Below are 13225 nucleotides of genomic sequence, written 5' to 3' on the forward strand. Positions count from 1 at the left end.
GTATCTAAATATTCTTTTTTGTATGTTTTTTGTTTTTTGGTTGTTTGTTATTTTGTTTATGTTGTAGTTTTACTTTTATTCATATGGTCACCTCTAGCATATACTCACATCTTACTTTAATGATATGTTATGTTGTCTTTTTTGTTTTTTACATTTCACTTAGATGACTTTTTCCTTGAAATCTTTGTATTTGATTCACTCATTTATCACAGTTGCAAATCCTATTAACTTTTATCTCCCAAATCTTCAGGAGTTTGGGTTAATACCAGTACTAGTCATCAGATTACTCTCTTTGAACATTCCATAAGCAATGGCATTTGTCAGAATGACATTTTCAAGGCAAAATGCTAATAGGCTTTCACTTTGAACAAATGAATGAAAATAAGAATATATGCAGATGTAAAAAGAAAAATAGTAGTAATAATACATAGAGAATGTGTTAAGCTTGCTCTTTAAGATATTTGTTATATGCAAAATTAGATAATAACACAGAGGAATATTGCATACTTAACATTACAGATATGCAGCATATGCACTTTTTCTCCAGAGAATGATCTCTTTGAAAGCTGTGGGAGCCTGTTCCACAACATAGGTGCCTCCCTTCATCTCATGTCTAGTGATGCGGTGATAATACTCCGACTTAATACATTTAAGATACTTCTGCATGCTAACATTATTTATTACTCTTCTCCATAATCTAATTCACTGTTTACGGTCGTGTAGTTTAGCAGTTTTTGTGCTATGATACTTTTTTTTTTTCTTGTTTCCTCCTGATGCATGAGAAGTGATAGTATGGAACTCATCAATGGAGTGAAACATTAAAAAGAAAATACGTGTACACTTTACATGTATTAGGGTGCTAAGACTGTGATTGTTTAAAGTATTAATGTTGTATATGCATTAAAGCTTCCGTCAGATTTTTCCTTTTGTTCTGAAGGGCACAGAAGCGGCTTAGTTTTAAAAATTTACTAAAAAGAAAGCATTGCAGTTTAACTCATAAGATCTGGCTGCTTCGTTCTCATACATGGATGAGAATCAGTGTGTTAGGCTTACTTTTATGGCCTCTCTCCCAGGTGTGTAGCTTATAGGCCCGGCCCACACTCAGTCATGCCTGGTATCAAGACTGTTTGTCTCCTCTTTGCAGTATTATTAATTATTTTTCTGCAAATATGTTATTGCTATTTTGCCATTTTGTGGGGTCTGTATCTGTCATTTATGTTGTATCGAGATGGTGGCAACAGACAGACAGTTTTTGTTGAGCAATCACCATCTTATCTAAGTAGTTTACACTGCAATAACAGTAATGATATGTAACTTTGTGGTATTTGCATTATTAAAAAATGTTTTGGTATTATCCAATATACCATGATACAACCTGCACTGCCATTAACGACTGACAGGAATAGGTTTGTGCAAGTGAACATTATGGTCTGGCCTCCCTACAAACGGCCCTCTAGTAGGCACAGCTCACACATGGTACACTCCACCATCCTGAACTGGTAAAAATAATGCAGAAGTCCCTTCCTGAAAGCCTGAGAAGTCTCTCTCCCTCCAAATACTTTGCGCAATCATGATCTGTCCCCATCACCCACTACTTGGCAATGTATTCCATGGCAAGATGCTCCAAGTCACCCCAACCCTTATCCAAATTTTTCCATAACAGAACATTACTGTCATCTACCCCATGGCTAATGGTTAATGGTTAAAAAAGCAAATTAAATCTAAGGCCATATAGCACTATAGAAAAGTACAGTAAAGGATGGTGAAGGGTGCTAGTTGCTATGCATCAACTATCTATAGTAATATTGAAAGGTTAAGGATGGGTAAAGGACTTGAGTGAATGGGTTAAGGTAGGGTTAGGTAAGGGGATTAGATCAAGTGAAGGATATGTATGCATCTGAGGAAGGAGAACAGGTTGTCAAAGCCGAAAGTGTGGGATTCCGTAAGGATGTGTGATAGGTTGGGAGGTTGGTGAAGGGAGGATAGGTGGGGGAAAGCAGAGGTGTGGGCTGTAGCAAAGCATAGACAGGAGAACAGAATATATGGAACTGAAAGAGGGACATTACAAAGGGGAATTGGGAATTGGTATAGGAGGATGTGTAAGAAAAGTCTCCTGGAGGCAGATAATGTATGGGTTTTAGGAAGGAAGGATATGACGAAGGTCATTGAATATTCCAATTTAGGAGAGCTATTACTTAGTGGATCTACGAGTGATGACGGTTACGGTGCGTTTTGGAGAATCTGAAGGGGAAGGGGCGAGGGGATAAGGAATTAGAGGGAGGGGTGCAGTATCAGGAGGAGTATCAGGAGGTGGAGGATCTGTACCCCTTGGCTAGACTTTTTCATAACAAGACATTCCCTTCACCCAGATTTAATGGACTGATGGGTCAATTCAGGTACTTTCGTATAATTTATCAATACCTTTATTGTATGGGAGTATAAATATTGTACATTATTATCAATATGATTTATCAATACATTTATTGTATGGGAGTATATATATTGTACATTATTACAGTGACTCACAGCGCTCATCCATCCCATTCTCCCAACAGATCTTCTGAAGATTTCCCTCAGTTTTTATGTACTTGCATAAGTTATTTTGAAAAGGTTTTTTTTAATGAGCTGCCTGTCTCCCCATAATGATGAAAGCTTTTGTTTCTGCATGTATTTATTTGATTGCTCATTGTAAAGGTTTATTGTGTAATCAATATATATGAATTTATGAATAGATATTAAGATAACTGCATTAATAATCAGCTTTTATGCACAATCAGTGCAATTAAAACATTAAGTAAATTTTTTCCGAGAAAGTTCTTAATATCCAGTTGCACCATTTTTCTTTCCCAATGTTTGAGCAAATAACTTGGGAAAATGACAACTTTTTGCTGCAATTTTTCTTCTGGTCACAGGTTATCGTGCACATGTATAAGCAATGTTAGAGAGCTGCTTAGAAATTCCATGAGTCTTAACAGCATATCAGTAAAATGTGAATCTATTTGGTTTTCAACATGCATAGTTATGCACAAAGCCACCATAGAGAGCTGGTAATAAAGTTCCTGTATTATTTTTCATTGCAGCACACCATTTGATTCTCTACTTGATAAAGGAGTGACACATGTTCTATACTTTAGATTTTTTTTTTTTTTTTTTTTTTTTTTTTTTTTTTTTTTTTTTATAATAATTTTCATTCTATTACATCTAGCTCTAATGCATGTGTATAAATTCCATGCATATTTTGCTTGTTAGTTTAGAAACCAGAAATATGCTAATATGAACACAAATATAAATACTAATGTGCACACAAAAATAAATTTGAAAATGAGCACCTTTCAGACTTGTTGAGAGTTCCTCAATAGACGAATCAATGAACAGCTCATATATTTGATTAGTTTGATGAGGAACCCTTGATGAGGGTGAAATGTTACTTTCATTTTCAATTCTTACTGTGGCTGTTTCCATTCATATGCTAATATCGAGACAGGCCAATCCTTATACTAAAATGGATGCCTATCTTTTAGCTGATACTGAAATCAATACTCCTTTTCTGTCGAGTGACCCATACTTTGTTTTATGAATATCCATTATTTATCAAATTGTATCTGTAACTATAAAAAGTATAAAGTTCTTTTATGATATGTTAGAAATAGAGGAAGTTAAAGATGCAAAATTTGTGGATGAAATTGTGCTTGTCCCATTATTGCCTAGCAGAGAGTGGTATCAGTGATGATAACCACTTATCGGAATAACATTACATTAATGTGCCTATGTCAAAGGGAACTTGACTCTGCCTGACACGTATAAATAACATGGAAAAGTTTCTGAGTATTGGTCATATTTTCACCTTATTGTTGAAATTAGTTCAAATACAAAAAAAAAAAAAAAAAAATGTCTTGTATTCTTTATTAATAATGTTTGATAAATGTTCAATGCCTTTTAGACTTTTCATAAATTGTAATTATGTATCATTTTATGCAATATGGAAAACAAATGTCCGTCCAGTTCGTCCAGAGATTATAATAGAAATTGCTGTATATATTGTATTTTTGTACCAAAGAAGGGATTTTCAATACAGTTTTAATTTTTATGTGTGCATTTTTACTTAAATGAAACGTTAAATGCATTTATTCCAAAAAATTGAGATCTTTTACTATTAAATTTACCATGATGTGACAATTTCTTTAAAACTAACAGTCAAACACTATGAAATGTTCTTGTATTTCTATTTTCTTTGATTCCTTCTTGTTTCTTGATTCAGTTATCAGCCACATTCTCACAAACTCAAGTGCCTCTTTGTTATATGCTTATTCCTAAATGCACAACTATATGCAAAAGTGTATTAATGCACACAAAAGTATGTAGAAAAAGTGATTTCAAATAATTAAAATACTTAGTTTCAAGTCATTTTTCAAATACTGCATCTTAACAGCACAAGTAAGTAAGTAATAATGACAAGAAAATAAATGTGCTAGACATCAAAGGTCATATAGCACTATGGTATTGTATTGTGTTGGGAGGATTTTTAAATTCTTTATTACAATTAAAATGTTAAGTTTCGACAGTCATTTATTGTATGATAGTATAGTATTTAAAGGATTAACAGCACAAGCTACAGTTTATATGCAGAATATTAATATATCTGTCTGTAGCAAGTAGAAGTCCTTTCTTTATAGTTTGACCTGTGATTGTAAACTTTTTTAATTTTTGAAAGTTCAATCTGTATAAACTGGGTCTTATTTTTTAATGAACTGCCATGGAATTCTATTTTTCCATTCATGATTGTCCTAAAATATTTTTTGAGATCTAATTCTAAAAACAATATATAATTCTGTGTGAAATTTTCTTTTAATATTTTGTAATAGAATGTTTTGGAATACCAGCACATTTTTGCAAGTCAGATGTATAAATCATGAAAGGTCCATGACAGTTTTTTATTTATTCTTAAACTTGTTCCCTCCACTGATACTCTATGCAAACATGTACCTTCATATGAACATAGTATGTACAATGCAATTCTGTCCTTGAGGCTACAAGGTAACACCTGTAAGATACTGTAAAATCACTGTACAGGCAATTCTACTGTTGTCTTGTTATGGTTATTACAATACCTCATATTTATTAAGATATTTTTTATTTTTATCTAATATGATACAAAAAGCATATGTGAACAATTTAGCATTTTTCACTTGAGTACTCAATATATATAATATAACAGTTGAATGTCAAATGTGTAATTTATATATCTTGTATTTATTGCATCTCTTGCTTAATAAAAAATGCAGCATTATGTTTTAGTTTTAATTTAATTTCTATTCCAAAATAATTTATTAAACAGGCTTAGTTTTAAGCAATTACCTTAATGGCAAATATGCCATCACTGTCTGTCAAAGACACACAAAACCCTTTTTTTACCCCAATGACACACAAAATTTCTCAATATATTTAACACAAACTATTATTTTCTAAATTAAGATGATAATTTTCAACAGTTCAACCTAGTGTGGGCATATTATAACACAGTATGGGTCTCACACATACTCATGTGTAGTAGTATTTTAACACAAAGCTTCCATGTTTACATATAAAAACTGGGAAATGAAACAGTGCTATATAAACAGGATATACAACTGAAGTCACTTATACTAAACCTAAACTATTGAAAAAGTGTAAGCACTTTAATTATTTCTATGCAAAAATGTGATCAATCATTCACAATTGACTCATACATGCAAATACAATGCACAGTAATACATATACTGACATATATAGTAATTCAGAATGCTTGCACCTAAACTCTTAAACATGCTCACAGTCACCCAATACTTAACATACTGAAAGAAACTATCAGACACACCTGCACACAAAATAACGTGAGTCCATTATCTTTGTTATATTACTTCTTACGTCCACCTCGTTCTTTCAACTGCAGCTGGATTACAGTTCCATGACCCACATTGTAGAAGGCCAGACTCTGTGAATCCTTAAAGAACAAACCATCCCTAGCAAGCTTCTGCTTACCAGGAGGCAACCCAATCATATCATGAAGCTTAGCTTTCACTACAGATACTGGGTCAGTGAGTGGAAGGCTCAGGGTAAGAGTCTGACCATCAAGCCGCCACTCTGGCTTATCTGCAACCACAGGCACTGCCACCTGGAACTTGACTGGGCCAGGGAAGCGACGTGCCCATTCACCCTCTGGCACAAGGCTTTCTTCAGTGCGTGCTCGCTTGGCAGAAGGACCCTCATCATCATCTTTCTCAGGTCCTCCACCCATACCACCCATGGGAGGAGCTCCAACACCTGGCTGAGGTCCAGTTGGAGGTGCTGGTTGAGTCTGTTGCCCCATGAATCCAGTCACAGGAGTGCCAGGTCCTGGCATGAAACCTCCAGGTCGTGGAGCCATCATGACAGGCGGTCGTGGCACCACCATGACACCACCTCCAGGTGGCATCATGGGAGCCATTGGAGGCAATGGCCCTCCTAGATTGACAGTCATCATTGACTGTGATGGAGTGACAACTGGCTTTGGAGGTGGTGGTGCTGGAGCTGGTTGAGGAATGGACTTGGGAGGAGGAGGTGGAGGCTGAGGCTTTGGTGGAGCAGGCTGAGGTTTGGGTGGGGGAGGAGCAGGACGTGAAGATTGGGTTGTACCAACCGATGATGGTACTTTCGGCTGAGGACCAATCTTCTCTTTCTCTTGGTCAGGGAGAAGACCCTTAACCTTGTGAATCTGGTGGATTTGCTCATTGATAGAAATATTTGCTCTTGCAGCTCTTGTGGCAGCTTCCATAGATCCAGTATGACCATCCCATGTCACTTTCTCTTCCCTCTTTTCTTCCTCTCCTATCTTCTTACCAATACCTGTTTCTTCATCACCAGCACCGAAAATATCAGTACGACGCTCAGCCAGTAATTTCAGAGATGAGCGAATGGAATCTCCAGTAGCAAACACTGTATCCTGATTGGAACGTTCGGCCAACTGACGGTCGCGGTCCTCCAGCCAACGTGGGTCCAACATGTTAATGCGCAAATGCTGACCCACCTTATCAGGTGCAATCCTCTCACCAGTGATTGGTGACACCAGGTACTGGTCTGAAGAAGTCGTGGTTGCAGCATTACGTTGTTGCTGCCTTGGATTGTAGTCCCTAACCACCACCTGCCCAGGAACAGGTGGTGCGGGAGCTGGCTGGGGTGGTTCTCTAGGTAGAGGAGGCTGAGGCATCTTGACCTCTTGGTGAGTCTGCTGCTGTGGCGGAGGCGTTTCTTCATCCGATTCCTCCTCTTCACTGCTCTCTTCGTCCATGTCTTGCACCTGGGTGTCATCATGATCACCAGGGGCCCCTTGCTCTTCCTCAGGTTCTTCCTCATCATCACTGCCCAGAACCATGTCTGTGTCTGGATTGACACCCTCCTCCAAACGCTCCTGCAGGAGAACTCGCCGCCCCACTTCTGCAGCTGTTGTGGGCGGGGGGAAACTGCCAACTTCCCATGGCTGATAGTCAATGGTCTCCACAACAGAGAAATCATGCCAGTCAATAGCTGCATATTCTAGTCTCTCCCGTTCTGCATCTTCCTCCTCACGTTTCCTTACAGCTGCCTGGTGACGTTCCCAGTCCACTCGTTGGTTAACCTGTGGTAAGTCATATAATAACTTGAGTTTTCTTTATTCAATTAGTAAGGTGTAATATAATGAAACTAGCTATGTTACTTTTGTTAGCTGATTTGCCTTGTATGACAGGCTTCTTTTTAACTTCTTTTTCATTAATACAATATTTTCTCTTTCATAAGACTGAAAAAGAATATTATGAAAACATAATATGAAGTGTTGGTTATAATGGTTGCAACTACTAACTGAAACGCTGAAATTGAAACTCATTTATATGACATTGCACAACCTTTGAGAATTCCTATATTTTTCAACTCCTCCAACACACTGCTTTAATAGGTATCACTACAAAGCATACATGGGGGGCAAGGCTGTTATCTTACCTGTTTCATGACAGCTTTGTAGCTTTGGGCTTCTTCCGTCAGACGTTTCATAAGGTCTTTGGGTGGGATGAGAACCTTTGTGTATTGCTCTAGCAGCCTGGTGAAGTACTGGAAGAGTGAGTGTTGCGGGCGAAGGAAATCAAACTGGTTGTTCCTCTGCTCACGGTTCATGAGCGTTGTCAAAAACTGGCGACCGTTACGAGCCACAAACTGAGCAGTCAGCCGCACCTGCAAGAAAAATTCCAAGTTTAAAAGAGGCCTGTCAACTCCTTGTAATGGAAAACCATCTGACTAATGACAAGAGGAGTCCATGCATTGCCAAATGTGTTTTTGTAATAACTTTGTTTACACAGAGATGACTCTAAAAGTATTTTGCCACATACAAGTAAATCAGTATACCTACCTGATCCGATTACTTAACCCATCTTTTGAATTTATGCAATAGTAATGATCATGATTTTCATAATGAAGATAATAATCAAAATAGCATAATTAATGCTTTCTTATTTCCAAAAATTCAAAGAATGAGGTATGTATGTGAGACAGACTGTTTGGTGACTAAGTACTAGTAAAGCAATCTATGTGTAATAAAATGAATAAAACTATTCCACAGGGGACACTGCATGTATCCAACATCAAAGCTTAGGTACTAACTTAAATGAACCTTGAATTTACTTATAACAATGCCCCTGGGTTATGAAACTTGTACATACTTCTTCAAAAACTGCAAGGGATCGTAGTGGCTCTTCAAGAATCCTTTGAATTTGTGTTTTGCATCAACATGAGAAGCAGAAATGAATGAAAAGATAACAAAGAATGTTCAATGATTGTTTGCATACTATTACTTAGGATGCTTACCACATCCAAATCAAATGCTGAAATTGATGGTGGATCTGCAATGAACTCGTAGTCTGGTGGTGGTTCCTTGGGAGCTGTGGCTTCCAACACAGCCGATCGCAACAATTCCTGTTGCTTCTGCTGCTGGGCCTGGGACACTGACTGCTGAGGGGGACGAAGACCAGGGACTGCAGTCGGTTCTTTTTCCCCTGAAGACAAAATAAGACTGTTTGTGAATATATCCAGGTCATCTGGTCAGGCTATCACAACCTGACTTATGTCTTTATATAATTCTACTCAAGTACCTGGAGTATCGGCAAATCACTTTTAATGGATATTTCCTAAATTCACCTATACTCACGTCTTTTCTATCTCAAAAGCTGTATTGCCTTTAGTGTGTTATTCTACCGTGTCTAAACGTGTAATAAAATTCTGACCCTAATACAGTAATAAAACAAAAATAAAATAAGAAAAATAAAATAAAACTTTTCTCTTTCATTTTCTGAAATCAAAATAAAATTGTGCTACATCATTCTCAAAATACGTGAATTGACATCTCAACGGCTTTGAAGAGCTGGAAAGGAAGAGAAATTACCTGTCTTGCCAGTGCGACACTCGTTGACCTTGTGCTGGTAGTAGGCATGGTAGGGATCGCCAGGATTGAGGAAATTGAACTTGGGGTTGTTCTGTTCATGTTGGCGGATACGAGCCTCAAACTCCGGGCCATTACGTGCCACGAAGTTTGCAGTCTTATCAACGATGTCTGAGGTCAAGAGTTGAGGAAAAAACAAGCTGGGGAAAAGACTTTGAAGTGTGATTGCAATATTAAAAGGATCTGAAATTAGTTTATACATAACAGACAACTGAAAATAACTGGTATAAGCTTTCAGATTATTTCTTGGTTTTACTTTCCCACATACATCCACCTGCCTGTCCCATTTGCAGAGTGGTGAGTACAAATAGGTATACAGAGTGAAGAGGAATATTTACTAGTTCAGCATCAAGGAAGAAATCATTGCATTTTTTGCATACACAAAAAATATATATATACAGCACTTACATATATATACATGGTAAAACAACAAAGAAAGTCTACAGCTAAACACACCACACTATGAAAAAGTCTGCAGTTCGAAACGCTATTTTTCAAAGATGTCTATGTGATGACCCTCCAGCTTTCATTAAAATCTATGGAAATGCACATCGTTTTTTTTTTTCTTAAACAAAATGTTCTAACCAAGATATCTTACCTAACCCCATATTGGGGACAAGCACCCAGACCCCTCTGATAAAGTATTTCCCTACCAGAGGCAAGCCCCAGACCCTTTTCCCTGGGTATTTCCATAACACGGGCTTTGGCCCTGGACCCCCATGGGATATTTTCCTATCAGGGGCTCTGCCCCCAGACCCCTCAAAGGTGTATTTCCTTAACGAGAGCTCTGTGAGCCACAGGCAGGAGGAATGGATGCATCTGTTTATTGTCCTCTGGATACTGAAGTTGCTAGGCTGCCTTGGCCAGGTACCCTTCAAAATGGTATGACCTCCTCCTGAACTTTGGTACCTTTTCTTTTAGTGTCCACCAGTTTCATTCTACAGTGTTTATATGGGTACCGGTGTTGGGGTCAACAATGTTGTATTTATAATTTACCTTCAGATGCTTAAAGCCTTTGGCTTGAAGCCAATCATATGCCTTCCAACAATGACTAACAATAATGGATATTTTGTGATTTTTTTCTTGTATAATTTGCAGTAGTGTGTCTGCATCACGTTGCTCTACCTCTACTGCAAAATATTCTTTTTAAGGACACAATGTGAAACTAAAAAAGTTAGAAGTTGTGGCTCAACCCTTATGACATCCCACTACTTCCATTTTATGTTATTTGTGTGTTCCAATACTAGGATCTACAAAATTATTACCTTTACATGGTCAGTGGAGATTGTTTTAATTTTTTTTTTTTTGTATCACAACTGTCTAACTTTGCAATTACCATTTCTTGTTTTAAATATTCATGGTGCAATGTGCGTGAGTCTGTTTTTCATTGCAAATGACCAGGTCAGGAAATAAATGAAAGTAGTGGTAACTGTTTACAGTGACCTCATCATCAAGTTCTTCTTACTCCAGCTTATAGCTTTGGGGAGACAATTATCACTGTATGAACTAAAATCCTTCCTTACATTGATGCTTTGATTTTTTTTTTGTTTGTTTGTTTCACACAGCAATTATTATTCTTTCTTTTAATTATCACCACTATAATATGTGTACTCTTGTTTTCTAACACAAATGATATAAATGAAAGTAATGGTAATGTTTAAGAAGTGACCTTACCCCTTTGAGATTAAGGCCCGTACTTTTTCGCCGGGCGATCCGGAATTTCGTACTATTAAAATCATGCCTGGCGAACGTTCGCCAGGGCTGGCGAAAGATCATATTGGAACAGCCTGGCGAAGCAAAGGCGCGAGAGCTGTTTGAATACCATTTTCTTGCTTTCAAATTATAAATTAGGAACATATTTGTGTGTGATATAATGTAGGAATCACATTGAAATTATAAAATATCTTAAAATCATAATTTATTAAGAAATAAGGTATATACGTATTTTTTTCAAGACCTTCGATGTTCCAGTCGAGCGCTCAAGGCATCAGCTGTATTCTTACCCCCCTACCCCTACCCCCCACCCCCGAGATGACTTATTTAGATTTAGGTTGTTGTTATTTTGGTTGTAGGGATAATGTTCTTTTCACAAATATTACCAGAAGTGTTTTTTATGGCGGCATATTTACTTTTGGCTATAGAAACATCGCTGTAGTGCTCCACCGCCCTATAAGGAGGCGTGTCTAATGATACCCTTGTAGGCCTACAGCTCAATATCAAATATCAGTTAGGAATAGTAAAATAGTAATTTTTAAACTCTTTTGTTAAAGTATAAAGTTATTTTTTGTATAAAAGTATAAGGTTGATATAGTATAGTATAAAGTACTTTTAAAACCTTTCGCCAATGCTGGTGTTCGCCTGGCGAAGCTTCGCCAGGCGAACCTCTGAGTGAGGGAGGCCTTACTTTTAAAACCAAGGCAGGTGTTCGCCAGGCCTGGCGAACGAAAGGGATCGCCAGGCGCTAACATCTTGGATTCCTGCTAAATCTAGTGCTTCGGCGAATGAAAAAAAAAAGAAAAAAGAAAAAGCAAAAGGTTTTAAAAGTACGGGCCATAAAGTTAACCTTGTTATAGTATAAAGTGTAGTATAGCATAGAGTATAAAGTTAATTTTGTTATAGTATAAAGATATTTTCAACTTCTTTGTTATAGCATAAAGTTAAATTTTAACTCCATTGTTATAGTATAAAGTGAGACTATTGCGGAAACAACATTTTCGTCTTCTCTCGAGGTTAATAATTAAGTTTAGGTTATGTTATGTGCACTGCAGATGTAAACAAATTTGCGCTAGATTTAGCGGGAATGCAAGATGTTAGCGCCTGGCGAACGTTGGGTTTAAAAGTAAGGCCTCCCTCACTCAGAGGTTCGCCTGGCGAAGCTTCGACAGGTGAACGCCAGCACTGGCGAAGGTTTTAAAAGTACGGGCCTAAGTGAAAAAAGCAAGTTAACATCTTCAGGTATTTTTAGGATACATGTGTTTTAACCTAACTGAGCATATGTACATGTTAATGGATGAGGGAGGAGGAGGGTAGGGGGTGGGTAGTTGTAGCCGCAGGGTTGGGTGTTTGGTTTGGCTGTATATGGTAGGAGGGTCTGGCCGTGATAGATATAGAGGTAGAATTTATGCAAGTAAAGTATGGAAGTAGTAACTAGAAGAGCCCCGGTTGTATTGGGTACGCGCTGTGTAGTACTACAGAGAAGTGAAGGTAGATATCTGAAAGCAGAATATACTTGCAAGGGTAGATGAATGCAAGTAGATCATCAGAGTGATTAGTGAAAGGTAGATACCTGTCAATAGAATACGAAACTAGTCATAGGTTAGATATCTGCAAGTAGTGTTACCAGTACAGTATGGTGAACAGCAGATGGTACACGCTCTGACCCTCCTTTTAAATGGTGCTATTTTAGAATATGGAAGAGGTAGAGGTCGAGAGAGGACCGTTTTTATGAGACAGGGAAATGCTAGTAGGGCGCGGAGGCGGAGAGTGGAAGATTAAAGACCTGTAACTAGTTATTCCGACAAATATTTGTTGATGAGAGCGTTATGAGACGGGTAAATTACGTGCTTCAGTACAAACGAAAAGAGGTTGGGACAGACAGGATGTACAGAGAGAAAATTGTGTGTATTTACAAGTGTATATATACATAGGCTACATACATATACACAATCATACACATACACGCACACTCAGACACACGCATTCATACTAACTTTCTTGAGTCACAGCGGTACCAAGTTGCAGGGTTAC

General features: G+C 37.6%; 2 protein-coding genes across 3 annotated transcripts in view; one reads left to right on the plus strand and one right to left on the minus strand.

The window, feature by feature from the left end:
* LOC113809034 (uncharacterized) overlaps positions 1–5287 on the plus strand; it is a gene marked incomplete at its 5' end in the record, with an annotated part of 10175 nt that extends 4888 nt beyond the window's left edge. Inside the window, 2 exon segments of one of the 2 annotated variants that reach the window (XR_011398427.1) lie at positions 1–1930; positions 2003–5287. The exon segment at positions 1–1930 is cut by the window's left edge and continues 320 nt beyond it. 2 annotated transcript variants of the gene reach the window in all.
* Positions 3237–11386, minus strand: Sf3a1 (splicing factor 3a subunit 1). The gene is made up of 4 exons (XM_070119612.1): positions 9422–11386; positions 8848–9035; positions 7990–8217; positions 3237–7630 (listed from the first exon to the last, which is right to left on the minus strand). Exons 1-4 carry the CDS (start codon positions 9678–9680, stop codon positions 5894–5896), a joined length of 2412 nt encoding a protein of 803 aa, XP_069975713.1. The 5' UTR covers positions 9681–11386; the 3' UTR covers positions 3237–5893.
* Between the last annotated feature and the right edge of the window lie 1839 nt (positions 11387–13225).

Source organism: Penaeus vannamei, unplaced genomic scaffold (assembly GCF_042767895.1).
Source record: "Penaeus vannamei isolate JL-2024 unplaced genomic scaffold, ASM4276789v1 unanchor393, whole genome shotgun sequence".
NCBI classification, from domain to species: domain Eukaryota; kingdom Metazoa; phylum Arthropoda; class Malacostraca; order Decapoda; family Penaeidae; genus Penaeus; species Penaeus vannamei.